Here is a 20,376-nt window from a genome sequence, read left to right as displayed (position 1 = left end):
AACTGCCCTGTTTGGCCTTCCACTGACCTGCAGAGATGTGTGGTTTTCCACAGAAACACCTGGAAAAGAAGGCAATTCCCTGAGCTGGGGATGTGACAGAGTCGGTGTCAGAGCTGGGGACAGGGCTGGGAAGGTCTGAGCTTGGGCTCAGGGCAGGAAATGGCAGCAGGAAATAGTGAAGGGCTGGAGCTCTGCTCTGAGGGATAAAGCACTTGTGTTTGAAATGCTGATGCATAAATTGCTGTAATTTTCTGAAGTTTATCGACACGCACACTCAGAGTTCTGGGTTCCCCTCGGTGCAGGGTGATAAAATGGAGCTGCTGTGAGCCAGGGGAACGCAGCAATTCCCCAAGCCCAGCACACAAAAGCAGAGTTTGGCTGACAGAGCCTGAAGATCTGAACTTGGAGACATGTAACTGAGCCCAGCTAAATTAAACTAGGTCAGGGGAAGCAACTAGATTGGAGTGTGTTCTTTTAATTTTGAACTGGAAGAGAAAGCTTGAAAAGCAGTCTTGGAGCTATCAAGGACTTGGAATAGGGTGAAGGTCAAGGGTGTTAGTGCTTGGTTGGGGCCCAGATCTTACAGTGCAGTTAAAAAAAGAAGAGATTTGGAATTCCCCCTTTTATTTATTTTAATTGTCATGTCATAATTTGCAAGTCAGATGCTGGTTGCATTGTGTTTACTCCCATCTGTGTACTGGTTACTGCTGCCAGTGATAGAGGAGGTTCGTGTTTCTGGGGGAGAAAAGTGCAAATGGGCCGTGCTTTCCCCTGCCAAACTCTTCTGGTGGCCACATGGACGTGGTGAATCATCCCCAGGACAATGTGGGTGGTGGAGGAACAACCCAAACACAGCGTCCATCCTTGGAGCGGCTCCACCACGGATCTGCAGCCTGGGCCAGCAGGGCAGGGAGAGGAGGGGCTGCCTGTGCCCTGTGAGCCCCAGCTGGGGATGTCCACAGCCCCTGGGACCAAATCAGTGTGTCTGCAGCCCAGCAGTGTGCTGGGACACACCTGGGGACCCCAGCAGTGTGCTGGGACACACCTGGGGAGCTCAGCCAGGGCAGGGTCAGGCTGTGTGCTCCCTGGGGGAGTGCTGGGTTGGGGCTGCACAAAAAGCCCAAAATGAGCCATGGAATGTGCCAGGGCATGCCAGGAGTCCTGCAGGACAAGGACACCCTGGCAGGTTCACCAGGGACAGAAGGTTCTGGTTTGATGGAGGATCATGCTCTTTATGGGAGAGGTGAAAGGAAATCCCAGCACTGTCCACAGCCCTGCTCCCCTCTCTGCTGGGTCAGTTCCTCCAGACAGGGAGCTGAGTCCCTCTTTGTAGTCTGGCAGTTTCATGAATGATCCAAAAACTCCTGGGGAGTGCAGAAAAAAGCAAACTGTTTCAGCAGTCAACCCTGTGAACTTACTAGTGCAGCATTAATGATGCAATTTTCTCAGGCAAATTCAAGATAAGACAGAAAGCTTTTTAAAAAAACTCCAGTGTTCTCCCAGGTTCATTCAAAAGAGATGTTTGCTACTTGAAGTAATAAACAACTTTAAATATTGAATGTGAGGGTAATGAGTATTTATCAGGATTGGTTTGCCTGGTTCTGCTGTGCAAATTAGAAATTTTCAGGGTAATTAATGGGGCACTTTGTGCCTCTCCCTGCTGCTGTGGCTGCTGAAAGCCAGCAGACCTCTCTCCCCAAAGGTTTCCCCCACCTGGAATGTTCTGCCTGCCCCAGGTGCTCCTGTAATCCTCCAGGGCAATCACCCCACCGGGGACTCCAGAAAAACACTGCAAAACAGGAAAAAATCTAAGGCTCACCCAGAGAAAAATGCAGGAGAGTGTGGCTGCAGAAACGGAGTTGCCATAGCTGTTAGAGGCTCAGCCAGACAGGGTGGAATCCAGTGTTTTGGAAGGTTTCCCCCTATGACACAAGATTTTGGAATTTTACAGCTGGTAAATCCTTATTAGCACAGGCAGCCACTACTGGCCTGGATTCCCTGGCTCACTGTTTACTATGGGGGCGCCTGATGGAAGCGTGCCTGGTCCTGATTATTCAGCTTAATTGTTTAGGGAGAATATTAAAAAATAATCATAATTCTTGGCATAAACAAAAGGCAGAGAGACAAGCTCCCATCACCTGTTGACAGAAAATTGATCATGAAGAAAGCTGGCATGGGGAGTGGAATTCCCTGTTCTCCCACTTAGTCATCGCATCCTGGTGTGACTCATTTTATTACATGGAGGTTCCCAGTGGTTTTATTTTGAGAGAAGCTTTTGTTTAATAATTTATACACACACACACACACAAACACACTTATAATCTTAAAAATACAACAAATCTGTTCTGATGAATTGGCATAAGGAGTCATTTGGAAGAGCTCTGGAATGAAATACTGTTCCTCCTGCTTCAATGTTCAACTACTGTATTTATGTTTTATTTTAATGGGAATTGAATTCCTCAACAATAGATGGGGGGAATTCGCCTCCAGACTTGTTCTCACTGTGCAAAATGTCAGATTTGGGGCTGGGCTGGCTGGTGGATGACTAATCCATTGCCCTTTTACCTCCCAGACCTTGCCTTGTATCTTTGGCCTTGGTGAGTCAAACTTCTGTCCTCAGAGCAGTGAAGGCACTGGCTCTGCTCACAACAAACAGAGCTCCATTAACTGCAGTGGGCAGTCTTGCTTCAGAAAGAAAAAGAAATCCATGAAAATGAAGCTCAGGAATGAATTTAATAGCTCTCACAAGTTTGAATTTTATTCTATGTTTGCTGTAATGTTTGAAAATTATTTTGAAATAAGAGCTTAGAAGGGGACAAGTGCTCAGGACCAGGTGCTGAGCAACCTTGTGCTGACTTGGAGCAGAGCAGCTCCCCAGCTGAAATCAGAATTTGTCCCTGAGTTTGTCTGGAATTTGTCCAGAGCAGCAGAGAATTCTGAGTGAGGGTTCCCCATAAGGTTTCTGCTTCCCAGAGTGGTTTTGTCCTACTGGAAACCATCCACTGCTCTCCCTTTGTTCTTGGGGTGGCTCTAAAAGCCTTTCCTTGTTTCCCAGAGATGTCTGTCATGTGCTGATAAAAGCTGACAGAGATAATTGCTGTGCTTTTTTGGAAGACCTTCCAAAGAACAGAGGGGATAGGGACAGTTCCTGTGCAGAAATGTGCAGAGCACAAGGCTTCTCTGGGGACCCAGAAACAGGTTGTTCATTAAGTAATTTGTGTCATGCTTGACTGGAAAGCAGTGTACATTTGCAGGCCTAAAATCCCATCCAGAATCAGCACAATAGTATATTTAGTCTTCAGCTGCAGAGAACTGCAAAGAACATTTCCTGAGCCTCTCAGTCCATCAGTCATGCTTGTTCAAATAAAGCAGTGAGTTTGTTTCTCTGCTAGTTACTGACCCCAAAGTCATGAGTAAGGGATCCTGAATAATGTGTAAAGGCTGTAACTGGTTCAGAAAACCTTTAATTGGCTAATTAAAAAAAGTCCTATGAGGGGCTGCAGAGAATCACCCAGAATGTTCCTAATGCAGACTGACGTTTTGATTTCCCCCAGTTTGAAGCAGGACTTTTGGTATGATGGCAGTTTGACTTAGAAAGGGTAGAATTACTTTCTTCCAACAACTCATTCATTCCCCCAAAGAGTGCTGACACAATCAGATCTCTCATCGGGGTTTAATGCTAAGTCTCATAGCCCTGAAGCAGCACAAAAATCTCGATTTCCTGAACGTTTCACTGACCTGTGGTGTTAAAGACTTGCCAACTAAGACAAACCATTAAATGAGCAGGGAACCACAACAGTAAAAATACTGCATGAGGCAGCCATGGCTGGTGAGACCTCAGGGTCTAAATCCAAGAATATTTTGTCATCCTGAGTGCAACTGCTGCCCTTAGCAGAGGCAGGGCTTGAGCCCCCTGTGCTGGAGCTGCACTTTGAAAGGCACCACACACGTGGAGCTGGCACTGAGGGATCTTCTGCACCTTCCTGTGCTGCCCATTCTGGAGGAAGGTTTAATTCCATGCAATAAGCAGCTATCTGCACTTGCAGACTTTAGATTAAATTTTTAATCCAGCTGGGGTTTAGTCCTCTCAGTTTCCAAGCAGGAGTTGTTTGTCCCGTTTGTGGCATGGCAATTATGGGGTAATTAAGGCCAGAAAGGATCTGTGGAGGGTCCAGCACAAAGCTGAGCACATTTGTGGTGCCCAGGGAGTGTCCCTGGTGTGACAGGTTTGTGCTGGGGGCTGTGCTCCACTCTCACACAGCTTTAGGATTTTTAGTACATCCTTACAATAGGAATCCCATTTTCACTCAGGAATTTCTCCAAGCATCCACTTTAATTTCCTCCTAAAAAAGAATCTGCATTTATGCACAATCTAAAGGTGATAAATGTGTTGGCAGTTTGGTGCAGGTTCTCTCTATTCAGAATTTCCTGAAATGATCCTGAGACTTCTCAGTTTATTCCTCCTGCTCTCCGTTAGCTCCCAGAGTGTGCATAATCAAAAGTTTTCTTTTCATTACCAGGAAAAAGAATAGGTTAAAGTAGAGAGAGAGACACTTCTGAAGGCAGTTGTATTTTTCATTTTCCTCACAGCCTCCCTCATCCTTCTGCCAAAAGCTCCCATAATGTGCATATCCAGAGCAGCTAAAGGAAAAGCAAATATTGATTGTCTCGAGCTCAAGTGAAGCAGTGAGACAGATGGAGCCACATCATCATATTTAAGCATAAAGGTCAGGAGTGAACTGCAGAGTGGTTAAATCCACCAGGGCTTCAGTGCTCAGAGAGCAGGGATTGCTGCTGCTGACAGATTTGTTAGAAACCCGTGAGCTGCCACAAGTAGGGAATGTATCCAAACAGAAGCATCTATCATTGTTGGAATGATAATCCCAAATACAATTCTTTCTTGTTTGCCTTTTCTCGTTCTTACTTTTGACCTGCACAGACTTTGGACTCAGCCTGAACGCCATTTGGTTTTTATGGTTGGCTTCATTAGCTTTCAGTGCAATTTCAGTGGCTCAGTTACTAAATCAAATCCCCTGTGGTTGTGGTTGCATGTGTTCCACAGCCTTGGATGTGGCACATGAGGCCCCCTTCCACTTTAGTTTATGCATTCTGGACCAACAAATCCTTTTGATTTCCACCTTCTTTGTGAAGCTAGTGCTGTTGTATCTGCACAGACTGTTTGAATTTAGCAGTACAGAAAGGAAGATGAAAACATTCTGCCTGGAGCAAAACCAGTGTCAAATATTCCTGCTTGGCTGTCCTTGTCAGGACAGCTCCATGTGGCACAGCTGAGACTGCTCTGATGTCTCTGTCAGAGCTCTTACTTTATGGTGTATTTTCTTGTTCCTTTTCCCTCCTCTTTTCCTCTGAGAACTCTAAAGCATTATCCTTTGGGGTGTTTAGGAGTTGGGGAGCTTCCTTACCACACACTGTGGTGGTTTCTTCTCTCAAAGGTCACCTAAGGAGGAATCTCCCCACTGAGCATTTACTGCCTCGTAATCAGAGAAGGATTTGCTGGATTAACCCCCCAGGATTTTGGCTTCCCCCTTCCCTGTTTCTGTCTCCAGAGCAGCAAGGAGCTGGCTGCAGTGACAGGGGCACAGATTGAATATAGCACTGGCTGATTATGTTAAATGGCATTAAATGGCATTAAATGGCATTAAATGGCATTAAATAATGGGATATTTGCCATGCCTTTGCAGCAGTCCCTTGGGATGTGCTGGCTCCAGTGGCACAGCAGGAAAGACAACTCACTCACAGGGGGAACTTAATATTAAAAAAAAACCAGAGAGAAAGCTGGGAGATGCTCAGAGCTCCCTCCCTGCTGCAGGAGCTGCACTCCCAGCCCTTCCCTGCTGTCACTGGGAGGGTTGGGGTGAGGGAGCCCAGCAGGGCTGGGTGCCCCCTGCCCCTCCAGGAGCCCAGCCAAGGCAGGGATTGAGCCCTGACCTCCAGGGAGAGCTGCCCATCCCACCGGAGTGCCCAGAGGTGTCCAGCTGTGCAGGGCTGGCAGGTGAGGCTCTGTCCTTGGGGCTGGGGCAGGCAGGGACCCCAGGGCTGTGTCCTGGCCACCGAGCCCAGCTGGGGAAGAGCCAGCCCAGAGAGCCCAGCACATCTGTCAGCTCATTGTCTGGGCCCAGCACAGAACAAAGAGTACAACAACAGAAAAAAAATGCAAAATGCATTTAAAAATACTCTTTCATTTCCCTTTTCGCCAGAAGCAGAAGTGCTTAAATAACAGAGGACAAAAGCAGCTCTTGCAGAACTTCCAAGAGTTGGGAAAAATAAAAAGCCCTGTGAGAAGGACTGGGTTTAGGAGGAGATTTTCCCCCTTGTCCTGGCCAGTCTGGGAGCCCCAAAGCAGAGCTGCTCCCCTAAGGCAGAGAGCAGCCCCCTGCACATTCCCAGTCCATCAGCTCCTTGCCATATCTGTGCCCTGGCCAGTTTAAAAACCAGATTTCAGTAAGATATGAGGCAACTTTTGTTCCCCCATCAGTACTTTTCTTCTGCAAATTGCTTGGATAAAAAGCTTAATGGAATAGGAAATTCAAAGGGGTAAAGATTAAAATCTAAAAAAAAAAAAAAAAAAAAAGGAAAAGAAAGCACTGCAAAAAATGTTTCTGTATTTAAGGAATGTTTGTAACAGAGGAAGCACCCAGGCTGTAAATGAATGTCCTGTCACTACTGTCACACTTACAGCTCAGGGGTTCCTGTGGTATTCCATGCAGGGGATCACATTTGGTTTTCCTCTTTAAGTAGAATTTTGTGTAACTGAGGATGGAGACAAGCTGCATGGATGTAACAATTTGGGGCTGCAGTGGTTCAGGGCAGAGCTGTCCCACATGCAGTGAAATGCTTCTGCACTGAGTCCAATGAATATTTGGTGCTTCTGCACTGAGTCCAATGAATATTTGGTGCTTTAGGACGGCTTTAGGGCTGTCAGTGGCATTCTCTGGGAATCCAGGGGCTCTGGGCTTTGCTGAGCTGCTGACCCAGTGTGCCCATGAACAAGGTGTGTGCCCATGAACAAGGTGTGTGCCCATGGACAAGGTGTGTGCCATGAACAAGGTGTGTGCCCATGGACAAGGTGTGTGCCCTCCCAGTGCCCTCCAGCAGCCAGGCTGGCTGGCCTCAGGCCTGCTAAAAAGCAGATGTTGCACCTGTGCTGAATATTTCATTCCTCAGCTTGGCTAATTTCTACATAAACATTTAATTTTAATATGTGTGTAAGCTCTTTCCTGGCGAGGGAAGTGTTCAGTGATGTGCTTAAATAAAATGCTGTTGCTTTTGGTTAGGACTGGGAAGGTGCTTGAAATTAAGTCCATTTTGAGAGCTTTGCTAACTTAATGCCCTTGATTTGTCTCTCTTTTTTTTTTAATAAGTTCTATAATTTAAAAAAAAAGCCCACAGTGAGGTTAATGCTGTGATATTGTTCTAGATGGGCAGCAGATCTGGGAAATGGAGGCCACAGTGGACAAAGACAAGAGCCAGCCTGTAAGTATGAAACTGTGGGTGTGCTGTGCAGCACCTTGTGTCCAAGGGGGAGCTTCCAAAGAGCAGCTCAGGAGCACAGAGAGCAGAAATGCAAAGAGGAACAAATAGCAAATGCTGCAGCAGTGCATGGGCTGCACAAGGAATGGATTCCTGCAGAACAACCCAGCAAAGGGGACCCTGCTGGGGGCTGTGTCTGCACACCCACAGTGCCAGCCCAGGCTGGGCCATCCCTGGTGCTGTGTCCTGCAGGATTTCAGCTCTGTCCCATCCCTGGTGCTGTGTCCTGCAGGATTCAGCTCTGTGCCATCCCTGGTGCTGTGTCCCTGCAGGATTTCAGCTCTGTGCCAGCCCTGGGGCTGTGTCCTGCAGGATTTCAGCTCTGTGCCAGCCCTGGTGCTGTGTGTGTCCTGCAGGATTTCAGCTCTGTGCCAGCCCTGGTGCTGTGTCCTGCAGGATTTCAGTGGCCACTGTTCTTGTTCTCTCTGTTCCCTTGGCTTGCTGGACCTTGCTGTGGGCAGGCAGAGCTCCAGGAGCCAGCAGTGACACTGCCACAGCGACAGGACAGTGGGGCCTGCCTGTGGATGAATCTGGAATATTTGAGTTATTCTGACAAAAATAGGGAATTCTGCAGTGCCCACTCCTTTATCAAACACTGTGGGATTAGCAGTGTCACCATTTCATGTGTTTTATTTGTGGCTGAGAATTCTCTCTCCAAGTTCAGGACAACACCAAGTGCAGGGGGGATACAGTCCATAAAAACCAACTTGCCACTACCAAAAAATCTCCTGCTCTTTCAGATCTGCCCTTTTATTCTCACACCTTTTTTATGGGGATGAGCAGGGAGGCTCCTCCTGTAGTGCCTGGAGGTGCAGGCAGGGGAGCTGCACACAAACCCCCTGCTCAGCCCCAGGTGCCAATTGCTGGCTGTCCCTGTCATTCCAGAGCATGCTTTTTGTGGAAATACCTGAGTACAGGAACAAGCACATCCGCACAGCCGTCAAGGTGAACTTCTACGTCATCAATGGCAAGAGAAAAAGGAGCCAACCCCAGCATTTCACCTATCACCCAGGTAATCCTCAGGGACAGAGCCACCTGATTCCATCAGCAAGATTTGATTTTCTGCTCTGTTGTATTCTTGCTGTTCTTTGAGGATCTAAATGCTGCTGGTTTAATTCAGCTCAGCACTCAACAGCTGCTTGGTTTAAAGGATGGCTGTGATTTGTGATCAGGAGTTTCCCTCAGTCTGAGGTGTTATCAGTGTGGGACATGATGTGACCCTCTGAAAACCAGGAGTGTTGCCTCCTCTGACGTGTCCAGCAATAAGAAAACATCAGATCTGGGAAAGGGCTTGGGATGGAGGAAGGGAAGCAATATATATTCTTCTAAATGAGGCTAGTTGAGAAAAATATGAATGCTTTTCTGATGTTCTTCCTCCAGGGGATTGATGAGCCATGTCACAATAAATGCAGCAGGATTACTAATGAGATTCCCAGAATTTCTCTCTGGCTGGGGAAAAAATATTGCGAGAAAATCAGAGTATTGTGTTTGTGGAAAGCAGAAAGCATAAAATAACAGCATCAGAATTTATGCAAGCTCCAAATGATGTCTTAATTTGACTTGTCTCTAAGGAGGGGCAAACATTAATTCAGACTCTTATTTTGGTCTCCTCCAGTCTGAAAATCTCTGGTCCTCTCCCTGAATTTATGAACTCTATCACCAAGGGTTTGCACAGTTGCTAAATTGTTCTGCTCTGAAATAGTATTGAGAAGCACACTTCTATCTCAACACAATCCTAAAACAGACTTTAGGAGAAGGAATCTCTACTTCCAAAAAGGAAATTTGCATGACCACTGTATGGTTTCCATTGTATGGTGTTTCTGTAGTGAGTTTTGGGGAAGATTTGAGCAAAAATCATTGGAAATGTAGAGGACCATCATTTATCCCACCAGGATCCACACAAGTCTTACTAAATCATGGTCTCTTACATGATGGTGTCAGACAAGTCTTCAACTCTCAGCACTGAGGGAACTTTGTGCAGCAGAGACAAAAGCTCTAAACTCGCTCAGCTCTGCCTTTGGTCACTTGTTAAATGTTTGACAGAAAGATGGGGAGTTGTTTATTTTCTGGGATTTCTATTGATTCAGTCTCTGTGGGATGGAAGTACTTCATGAAACACCTATCTATGACTTCTCATTCTGTCTGTGTTCCAAAATGGCCCTTAAATGAACTAAAACAGGAGCTGAAGTGTCGAATTTTCCAATTTTAGCAATTGTTGGTTTGTTAGTTGGTTAAAGATTTTTCAAGAACCTCTTAGCACAGAATGCTTCGAACAATTTTTGGTTTGTTAGTTGGTTAAAGATTTTTCAAGAACTTCTTAGCACAGAGTGCTTCGAACAATTTTTGCTGTGGTTGCATGTGGGTAATTTATTAAACTCAGTGCTCATGACATGTGAATTTACACACACCAATTTTGTAAAAGGCTTAAATCTCATTACTTCAGGGAAAAGCTCTCTGTTTCTCCTCAGCTCGTTGCAAATAACGTCCTTTGCATGCTTTGTTCTAGTACCATCAATCAAAACAGAGCCCATTGATGACTATGATCCAGCCCTAATCTGCAATCCAGTGCACAGTGCTCTGGGGACAGTAACACAGCCTTACTATCCACAGCACCCAATGGCCACCGAGTCCCCCTCCTGCCTGGTGCCCACCATGGCCCCTTGCCAGCAGCTGCGCTCGGGGCTCTCCTCTCCCGACTCGCGGTACCACCAGCAGAACCCCGCTGTGATTTACCAACGGAGCAAGAGCCTGAGCCCCAGCCAGCTGGGCTACCAGCAGCCAGGCCTGATGGCCACCCCAGTTGCCATTGCAGATGCCCACAGGTCGGTGCTGGTGCACGCCGGCTCTCCAGCGCAGAGCCCGGCCGGGCTGCACCCCTCCCCGGGCCAGCAGCAGCCTTCTCCCGTCATCCACTACTCTCCAAACAACCAGCAGCTGAGGTGTGGCAGCCACCAGGAGTTCCAGCACATCATGTGCTGTGAGAATTTCCCCTCCGGCGCGTCGAGGTCCGGCCAGCCCCAGCCCAGCCAGGCGCAGAGGCTCAGCCCCAGCTCCTACCCCACGGTCATCCAGCAGCAGCGGGCGGCCAAGGGCGGGCCAGGGAACGAGCAGAAGGACGTGCTGCCCGCAGGAGTCACCATCAAGCAGGAGCAGAACCTGGACCAGGCCTACCTGGATGATGGTGAGTGCTGTGCCCCTCTGGTTTGGCGGCTTTGTTGGAGGGAGGGGTGAGGTTTGGTTCTCAGTGCCCTGTTAGCTCCTGGCATGACCCCCAAAAGAGCATGCTTCTGCTTTCAGGCCGTGGAGAAGGCTTCAAAATGGGAGTGGTGGAGCTGAAATCTCTGCTGGGTAGTTGAATAAAGCGTGTGGTGTCACATAGTGAAGGGTTTGGAATTTGGGGTTCTTAGAATATGGATGGGGACAAGATGGAGATTGTTGGGCATTGTCTCTTTCGTCTTTCTGCTCCATGATTTCAGGCAGTTTCTGGCTGGAGAGTTAGTGCTGCACTGCAGGTCACAGGAGTTTGGTTATTGGGTCAAAAGTATAAATAATATCGATGTCATTTTCCTATTGGACTGTTTAAGAGACTTTGTAACTAGCTAGATTCACCTCCATGAGGTGGTGTGTGCATTATACATACATATATAAATATATAATAAATTGTGTGCTCCCTTTGAGGGTGTGGGCATTTGCTGGGTTTGGGTCTTCCATTGAGTGCATTTTTGGTAGATGCCAAAGCACTTTGGCCACTGGCCCAGGGACCCTCTGCTTGCCCTGTGCCACGCTGAGCTGGTCCCATTTTGTTCCCCTTTGCCAAAAGTTCCTTTGCCAGTTTGGAAAATGGTGGCTCTGAAACGAAACGCATGTCTTCATCCTTTTAATATAATTTTTTCATATCAGAGCAAAGTCCACTTTGTGAAATGCTCTTGTACATTTTGTACCAAAAAAAAAAAAAAAAAAGCCCATTGAGCAATTTATCAAGGCCTGTAATGAATGGGGTAGTGCTGCAGGCAAAACCATTGCAGATGTTCTAGATGAACAGTGGGACATTGATAAGTAAAACAATGCTGTTCCTTTGTTGTGAGCCAGCTGATTTAGCTTTCAGGAATGAACATAAGTTTGAGTAAAGCTTTCTTTGAACATATCCTGCTTATTCTTAGGTGGGCAGCTATTGGCAGCGTGCTTGATTGGTTCTTTAATTAAAGCATGTTTCTGTCAGGAGGGAATCAATGCAAAATGAACAGTGCAGCTGGACACTGCCATCACAGAGAGCAGCAAAGCCACACTGACTGTGGTGGGAGCAGAGTGGGCTGCAGGAATTGCTGCTGCAGATGCAGGATGTTCCTGTGCAGGACATCCAGACCTGGCTGTCCCAAATGTGACTCTGCTCTGCTCTCAGTGCAGGCAGATCCAGCCCTGCTCTCCTGGATGTGCTCTGGGATATGCTCTGAGCACTCATTACTTTGGGATTTTTACTGCACTTAACCTGGAGCTGTGAAACTGTGCCTGTGGAGTTTTGCTTTCTTCAGCTTGGGTGCAGAGTGCTCTGCATGCTCAGCCTTCCCTGTGGGTGTGTGGGCACAGGTTGGAAGGTTTCCTCTCTCAGCTGTGTTTGCAGAGCTGTGCATGCAGCTTTGGTGCCATGGCAGTAAAATCTGGAGAGTTTTTACTGGTTCTTTTCTCTGAGCAGGAGATTTAGGAGTCCTAAATTTCACTTGGGAGATTTGCTTTCCATTCAGGGATTTGGGCATGATAACAAGGCAAGAGAATCCTTCTGACAGGAGAACTAAACACTCTTATTTAGGATAATTTTTAATATGAGGAGCTGAGAGATTCTTCCACATTTCTAAAAGTGCTTGGTGCACACCTTTTAAAAGAAAGAAAAAAGAATCTTGGAGTAAAAGGTAACTTCACTTAAAAAAGCTCCCAAGATGGAGTGCAAAGTGAATTTTCCTGAGTTTTGAATCAGCCAGTGACCCCAAGTGCAGCACAGCTCACCCAGAGTGCACTCAGCCTCCTGCCCAGGGAGCCTTCAGACAGAACAGCAGCAATTCCTCATGAAATCCCAGCTTCTCCTTGGCTGACAGGATCATCCTGATTTCAGCTAGATTAGCTTATCAATACTGCACCCAAATCAGGCCAGGCAGGATGGGGCACATGCAGGGTCTTCACTGACCTCAGTGAGTTTTTATCAGCTGCAAGTGTGACTGGGAGAATTGTGATTTACTTTAGGGCTTTGCAAAGCATTTCATTCTGAAACGTTCAGGACTTGAATTGAAAAGCCACATTGTTTGCTGCTGGGGAAAAGTGACTCAGAACATAACAAAAGCCATGTTTTCCCTGACTAGAAAGTTTGGGTTTGTGCTTTGTAGCATTAAAAGAAAGCAAACCCAAAGGATTATGGAGGCTTTGCCCTGAAATCCCTTTTATCCAGAGAGCTCTTGTGAGATAAAGTGAGCTGTGAGGTCCTGCAGTGATTTCCACGGACAGACACGGAGCTGGTGCCTGCCCAGGCAGGCTTGGCACAGCCAGGAGCTGCTGCTGCTGCTGCCCAGGCTCTTGGGCAATCCCTGCTGCTCCCTCTCACTTCCCTTCGCTCTTCCTCCCTTCCCCCCTCTTCCTCCTCCCTCTGCCTTGTTCTCCTTTCTCCAGAGCTCTGCTGACACTCCAGCTTTGCTGCTGTGCTCCTCTCTCCAGTTCTTGCCCACTGCTCTCATGGCTGTCCCTCAGCCTGGCTGTTCTGGCCTTGATTTCCATTCTATTTCTATTATTTCTATTTGCCAGAAGCTCCTGCAGTGACCTGGCCGTGCCCCAGGCTGGAGGTCCCTCCTGCTGGAGCTGGTGCCTCTCAGATGGGCACTCTGAGAGTGCTCAGGCTGTGCTGGGAGTGCCCAGAGCATCCCTCAGCTGCCACCCTGCTATTCCTCTTCATCCTCCCAGCTCCTGATGTCCCTGCAGGCAGGACCCTCCCTGGCTTCTGTTCCCTGCTGTAAAAAAACAGTGTTAGTCCTTCCTGAGAGCTGCTCAGAGCCTGCACTGCTGCACAGGGCACAAATACTGGGAACTCAGCACATTTAACCTGTGCAGCCCTGCCCTGGAAAGAGAAGAGCTTTCCCCCTCTGCCTGTGGGCTCTGGAGGTTGAGGCAAGGATTCACCACCTCAGATGGGTTTTGTTGGTGCCAGGAGAGCTTTGTGCCCTCCCCAGCCCTTGGTGAGAATTCCAGCAGCTCTGTAGCTGGTTCCTGACCCTGCTGCAGATGGACAGACCTGCCACTTGTTCTCCAAGGAGACCCTGGCCCCTGTTCTGCTCAGAGAGGAGCCTGTGGTGCCCTCCTGCAGCTGCCCAGCCTTCCCCTGCCAGCCAGAATTGCCAACAGCATTACAGGAGGGAAGGATCCACTCCCCAGAGGGTGCATTTGGATTTCCATCAGTGCTGATGCAAGTTCAGCATTGCCACACACTGCTCCATGCACAAACTCCTGTTTCTCTGTGAAATGGATCCACCTGTAACTTTTGGTACCAAATTCTGTGAGGAATCCCCAGAAGAAGGGACTGTTCATGACAGATTGTCAGAGAAGCCTTTGTGACACCCAAATCTGTGCCTCAGAGATGCATGACTGCTGGAATGGCCTTGGGAGTGACCATCCCCTGGGTGCAGGAGCCCCTGGAGGTGCATCAGGTGTGCAGGCAGTGATCAGCCCCAAATGCAAGTGAGAGCCATGGGGTGACAGTGACAGGCTCAGCCAAGGCTCCATCTCAATATCATTCACAACCAAACCGCCCACGCTGGTAAAAGTTACCCAAACAACCACACAAACAAGCTGACAAACAGAATGCAGCTCCTCCAGCACCCTCAGAGCGCTGAGGTGAGCTCTGTAAAGCACAAAGCAGTTCAAAGTGTAGTTATTGCAGCACAGGGTGCAGTGCCCAGGTGGGGCAGGATGGACAGGGGTGACCAGGGAGGGTCACTGATCCCTGGCTCTGGGCAGCCCTGGGGAACAGCTCAGCTGCCAGGGGCCAGTTCCCCAGCTGGGACACACACCAGGCTCAATTCCACCCACAGCTCATGCTGGTGGAGATGGTGATACCAGCCTGCCTGCCTCAGATTGAGATCTGCTCTCTGCAAGGAGAAATGGCTGTCACTATTCACAGTAACTGTCTAACCACATCTGGCACGGCACTGTCCGCTGGGCTGCATCCAGCAGCTCGAGAGTATTTTTGGTGCCCAGTAATCTGTTCTGGGGAGGAGAGCAGCGAGGCAGGCGCTGTGCAGGGCTTTATCAGGCTGCTGATCAGCGGGCATGTTTTATAGTGAGCTCAGGTATTTCGCAGAAACCTTCAGACACGTCAGATGTTTCTTTAGAAAGCGGCTGCAGGATGTGCAGTGTGGTCCTTGCACATCACCCAGCGCTGCACATCAGCTCCATGGCAGGCTGAGTGTTCAGAGTGTTTTACATCCCTGCATTTCCTTCCTGTGTTCTTTCCTTCAGCAAGAAAACCCTCACTCTGTGCCCATGGTACCACGAAATGAAATTCAGATCCCTTCTTTCCTCCACGTCCAGGAGGAAGCTTTGTTGTCAGCTCAGTTCTCCTTGGGCAGGGAGCAGCTCCATAAATCCCTGGAACTGTCAGAGCCCAGAGTGAGCTCAGGGCTGCTGGGGATCCTGAGCATCCTCCAGCCCTGCCCAGCCCTGCCCAGCCCTGCCCTGCTGCTCTGGCAGCTCCTGCAGGCTGGGGCTGCTCTGGGAAACCTCTGGGCACTGCAGCTGCACTGGCAGGGTCCTGCCTGGTGGGGAGAAGCTGTTTTTAGGGTCCTGCCTGGTGAGGAGAAGCTGCTTTCAGGGTCCTGCCTGGTGACAGAAGCTGCTTTCCCATCTAAACACTGTCCTGAGCACTGGCAGCACAGAGCATTCTGGCTTTTAGGTTTTAGGTTGGTTTGTAGTTGTTTGCATCTCATGTCCATGCATAGAGTTCGGTAGCAAGACAGGGCAGAGGGGAAATGTTTTTGTTTGCTGGCATTTTGGACAGGGGAGAATTTGAATCCTGCACATGGGCTGGGGGTCAGGCTCGAGCAACAGTTTGCATCTAAAAAAAGCCACGCTCTGTTTTTAATTAGAACTGCTTTTCATAGAAGGTGTGGTCACTTCTGCTTAGGCAGAGTTTGACTAAGAGTGAAGCCTGCATGTTCTCCAAAACATTTTGCTCAAACACTCTAGCAAATCTATGTATTCATCAGGCTCATTCCTGAGGCTCTGACTCACATTATTACAGATTTTCTGTGCTCTGCTGGGACCTTGCAGCACTCCCTTGATACTCTGCAGCTTTATTTTTGGATCACTGCTCTTGTGGCTTTGTTGTGTCAGGATCTCCATGCCCCTGTCCTGTCCTGCTTGTCTAGAGGCAATTTAAAAAGAGAACAAAAACGTGGTTCTGCTCCCAAAACCCTGCAGTCTGTTGGCAGGAAGTTGAGAGATCAGTCTGTCAGGAGGAAGGTCTGGGCTGAGTCTGAGCTTGGTCTTTCAGCAAAGAATTTAACTTCCCTTCAGTTTACCATTATTTTAAATTGGTACCTTATCCTTCCCTCTTGTACAGTTAGGCATTAATTAATTAGTGTTAGTAACACACACGTGGATTCTCAGAAGAAAACCCTACACTTGCACACCTGAATGAGAATTAAGGATTTGTGTTGTTATAGCTGGCTCCAGCTGATCTTCTTCACCTCTAGAAACAATTCCCTGTTAAAAAGTTCAGAGGAATCCAGCCCTGTTGAAGGCTGCCCTTTCTGAGCAGCTGCCCCAAAGCGTGCAAACCAAAACAAAGAAAAGAAAAAAGAAGAAGAAAAACCCATACATCCCAAATCAGCAGTGGAGGAAGGAAGAGAATGAATTGAGTGATTAAAACCATGGTTCCACTGGCACCTCTTTGTTCTGGAGCTCAGGAATCTTTAATTGGTGCAGTAAGTGCCCACAGGCTGTGTCACAAAGCGTTTCCTGTGCAGGGACAGAGCCCATCAGGAGCCCAGAGCTGCTCTGGGGCACTGCTGCCTCCCCCAGGACCTGCTGCCAGCTCAGGAACCCCAGCTCCAGGGTGTGAGGTGCAAGGCAGGTCCCCTTTGGGGTGACTGCTATCAGCTCCAGTTTTGGGAGCCATCAGGCAATCCTCAATGAGAGTTTTGAAATACTGGCCAAGAGTTACTTGAAAAAAAAAAAAAAAATAACTTGTTCGTGCAGTTGGGAATTGAAAGCTTCTAAACCACAATAAAGTCCTTTCCCAGACTTGCTGTCCATTTACTCCGAGCTCATGGCATTCCTTAGACAGTCTGAATCACTGCAGCAGACAGCTCTCACAAAGGGGACACAGACACCCATCTGTGGGGAGGCATCTGCCAAAACAGACCATACATTTACTTTTATCCCTTCAATCCACTTGCAATTTAAAGGCATAATAACAATAACATTTTTCACTCCAGTGCAGAGAAATGGCAATGAATTAAAGTTATTCCACTGTAGAGAGAGGCAGACAGGCTTGTCCCCAGCTCCCATAGAGGGTGAAGTGGGATCAGAGTTTTTGAGGGACCTGGCTCCAGCTGAGGCAAAAACTCAGTGGCAGAACTGTGATATTCCTGGGGAATCCCAGACTTCCAGGTCCCCCAGGTGTGCAGGGGTATAAAACATGTTGCACTGAAGGGAGGGACTGGCAGAGCTCCTGTCTCTTCTCTTTCTCCTGTCCCCCTTCTCTTTCTCTTGTCTCTGCTCTTTCTCCTGTCTCTTCTCTTTCTCCTGTCCCTTCTCTTTCTCCTGCCTCTTCTCTTTCTCCTGTCCCCTTTCTCTGCCTTTCCTGGCTCCCTCCTTTCCTGCTGTACCTGTTTAAGAACTGTTGGTGCTTTCCAGCAGTGACATTGATGGCTGGCAGGTCACTGCCAGAAATTCTCATTTCTTGGGGATGTGTCTGGAGGCAGAGCAAAGCTGTTCTGTGAGGAAAAGGGACCTTCCTGCAAGCTGGGAGTGACTCTGGGTGCTTCACTCAGGAATCCTTCAGTCAAAATCACAACAGTTTTGACAAAAGTTTTTAAAAATGGGGACTTTGGTGATGAGAGATGTGCAGCTAGAAAATGGTTTGTAACAAAACCATGCAAAGCAGGGAAGGGGATTAACTGATTCTAGTGCTAAATTCTGCATTTTGTGCTGGAGCAGGGCAGTGCTCTCTGGAAGCCTCGAGCTGGGCTTGTTCTACACTCCAGCAGCTCACCACACTCCAGCAGCTCACCACAGAGCCGTGCTGGTTAAGGTGGTTGGGGTTTTTTTAAATTTTATTCTGCTAACACAGCTATTATGGTGAAAACCCTTGTAGAGACACAGCTCTGCTGGTGTAAAACCCTGGAATCAGCAGAGCTCAGGCCAAGCCAGGGCAGCACCAGCAGCTCTTTCACTGCAGGGTTTGTGCTGGGGTGACTGCAGGGACAGGGGATGTCCCTGCTCAGCTGGGGAGCTGATGGAATAAATATGGACATGAACAAAAGGGGAAATAGAAGGGATTTGTATGTGGCAGTAATTGCATGAGCACCTCAGAGTGAATCCCAGTAATTCCCAGCAAAGGTGATGCTTTGAGCTGGATCCTTTGCTGAGGGCTGTTGTACCTGCAGCAAGGTGGGAATTCAGCCTCACAAACAGGGACAGTGATAAAATCCTTCCATCCCTTCAGAATGATGTGATTGAATATTAATCAGTGACCTAGCTCACATCCACATGGCAGCTCAAGGCTTTTGCCAATTCTTTGCAATTTCATTGCAGTTCTTGGAATTTCATAGCAATTTAAAAGTCCCTGTGCAGGTGACTTTTCTTACTGATCTTTTCAGGTCCAATCCAAGAAAAAACCAAAACGTTAAAAATACAAACCTGGGTGTTTGGAGCTTTCAAAATCCAGGCAGACAAAAATGATGCAACTTTGGGGCGGGAGGTTGATTGCATGATTGAAAAAGCAGTCCCATGATTGCTGGAGGCCTGACTCACCAGCCCTGAGCGCCTGGCTCTGGCACTGCTGCTCCTCACAGCTCCCTTTGGTTAATTAGCAATGTGCAGAGGTGGGGAAAAGGTCTTTTCTCCCCTTAAAGCTCAGTGTAATAACTGATAGGATTCAGCTCCTCCTGCCATGGCTCTTGGAAAAGCAGCTCGAGTCCTTTCTGAGCTGCACTCTGAAATGCTGGGAGCAGCTGCACAGAGCCTGGCTGCTCGGAAAAGCTTGGAAAACATCTGCACATTTTTTGAACTGTTGTGAAATAAAGTGCCTGGCAAGAGTAACCATCTTAAAGATCTACAATCTTTTTATGGTGCAAACTGAGAGGCTTTTATAAAGTCTTCTCCTGTAGAAAAGTGCCTGGATTCTCAGAGTTACTTGCACAGACAGAATTTTCTCAGTTCAGGTCACGTCCTGCCAGGGAGCAGGGATGGTTGGTGGGGGACTTTTTGTCTGTATAGACCTCTTCATCACAAGAGTGAAGTCCTAGAATTAATTAGCTTAAAATCAAAATTTTTCCACCCGTTTTTCATAGTTTGTTATTAATAATAATGTAATTATGTATTAATAATTAACTATACATATAGAAATATGACAATAATTTATAATCAGGATTTATTGATAAATATCTGGCCATTTTTAAATTAAGAAAATGAGGATGAATCATCTGAATTTCCCATCTGAGTTAGTTTTCGTATGAGAACTCAAGCAGTGGGAGTTGCTGTCCTGCCCAGCAGAAGCAGGTATGACCCTGCACTGTCCAACCACTGTTCTGCTGTTTGCTCAGCAGCCCCAGGGCACTCCTGGGCTCACATTTGGGTGCAGGGAGTGCTCAGAGGCATTTTTAGAGCACATGGACAGGACAGTGCAGGGCTGGCTGTGAGGGGCACTCCTGACCTCTCTGGGGTCACTGATGGGAAAAGCAGCAGCACCTCCCCAGCTGTGCAGGGGAGAGGCAGGGCTGGGCAGGAGCAAAGCCTGGGGACCATAAAACTCCTGAGCACCTGAGCTCCTCCTCTGGGCCCTCAGGCAGGTGCTGGTTTCACACTCCCATCTGTAATACAACTGCTTCTGTGTTTACCAAGAGAAACCTAAAATGTATAAACCGTGCACTTGTGTCTGAATCATCACTCCAGTCCCCGTGCCTCAGTTTTGCAAGCTCAGAAATCTGGGCATGCATCCAGCTGGGAATCTCACAGATGACTCCTCGCTCTGAGAGGGGTCTGCACAAAAACCTGAAATCCAAATATTCCCAATTTTGCAAGCATTCGTGTTTGTGTGCTCATCTCCGAGGGATGCTGCAGTCTGTTTGGAATTCAAACACTGATCTCTAGAAATTTGCATGACTAATGGTCTGCAAATGACTGAAGACTGAGTCTTGAGGTGGATTTAACCAGTGTTAGGTATAAAAGAGTTAAATCTTCAGTAAATGTTAGCTGGAGTCAAACCACTGAGGATCAAAGGGCTTCACCATGAGCAGCTCTTACTGACCCAGTGACAAACTAGGCTGACACTCCCCATCTTCCTACAGGTTCTCCTAATCCACACAGCTCCCATTTTAATCAAGCCCTGTCCTTTTGTGGACCTTTAATTTAGAAACTCTGCACTCCAAAATATAAACTAAACTCTGCCTTCAGCTGAACAAACACTCCTTCTTTAGAGTGAGGCTGCAATTCAAACTAGATGTGGTGAGAAAAGGATTATTGGCTTCTCCTGTGGATGTTGGGGTGCTGGGCTTCCACCTGAGGGGGAATTTTCCCACGTGGATAATGGTCAGGAGTGGAAGGAAAGGTCAGAAGGGGCTAGTTGTG

At 47.9% G+C, this 20,376-nt stretch overlaps 1 protein-coding gene across 1 annotated transcript in view; it reads left to right on the top strand.

Annotated features, from left to right (window-relative positions):
• LOC117004462 (nuclear factor of activated T-cells, cytoplasmic 2-like) overlaps positions 1-20,376 on the top strand; it is a 72,054-nt gene that overhangs the window by 39,600 nt on the left and 12,078 nt on the right. Inside the window, exons 7-9 of the mRNA XM_033075238.1 lie at positions 7,439-7,494; positions 8,437-8,563; positions 10,058-10,732. Coding sequence (XP_032931129.1) covers positions 7,439-7,494; positions 8,437-8,563; positions 10,058-10,732 — 858 coding nt within the window. The remainder of the gene's footprint in view (positions 1-7,438; positions 7,495-8,436; positions 8,564-10,057; positions 10,733-20,376) is intronic.

This window comes from Catharus ustulatus, chromosome 17, assembly GCF_009819885.2.
Source record: "Catharus ustulatus isolate bCatUst1 chromosome 17, bCatUst1.pri.v2, whole genome shotgun sequence".
NCBI classification, from domain to species: domain Eukaryota; kingdom Metazoa; phylum Chordata; class Aves; order Passeriformes; family Turdidae; genus Catharus; species Catharus ustulatus.
Note: the sequence above shows the minus strand (reverse complement) of the source record. Positions and strands in the feature narration are given on the sequence as shown.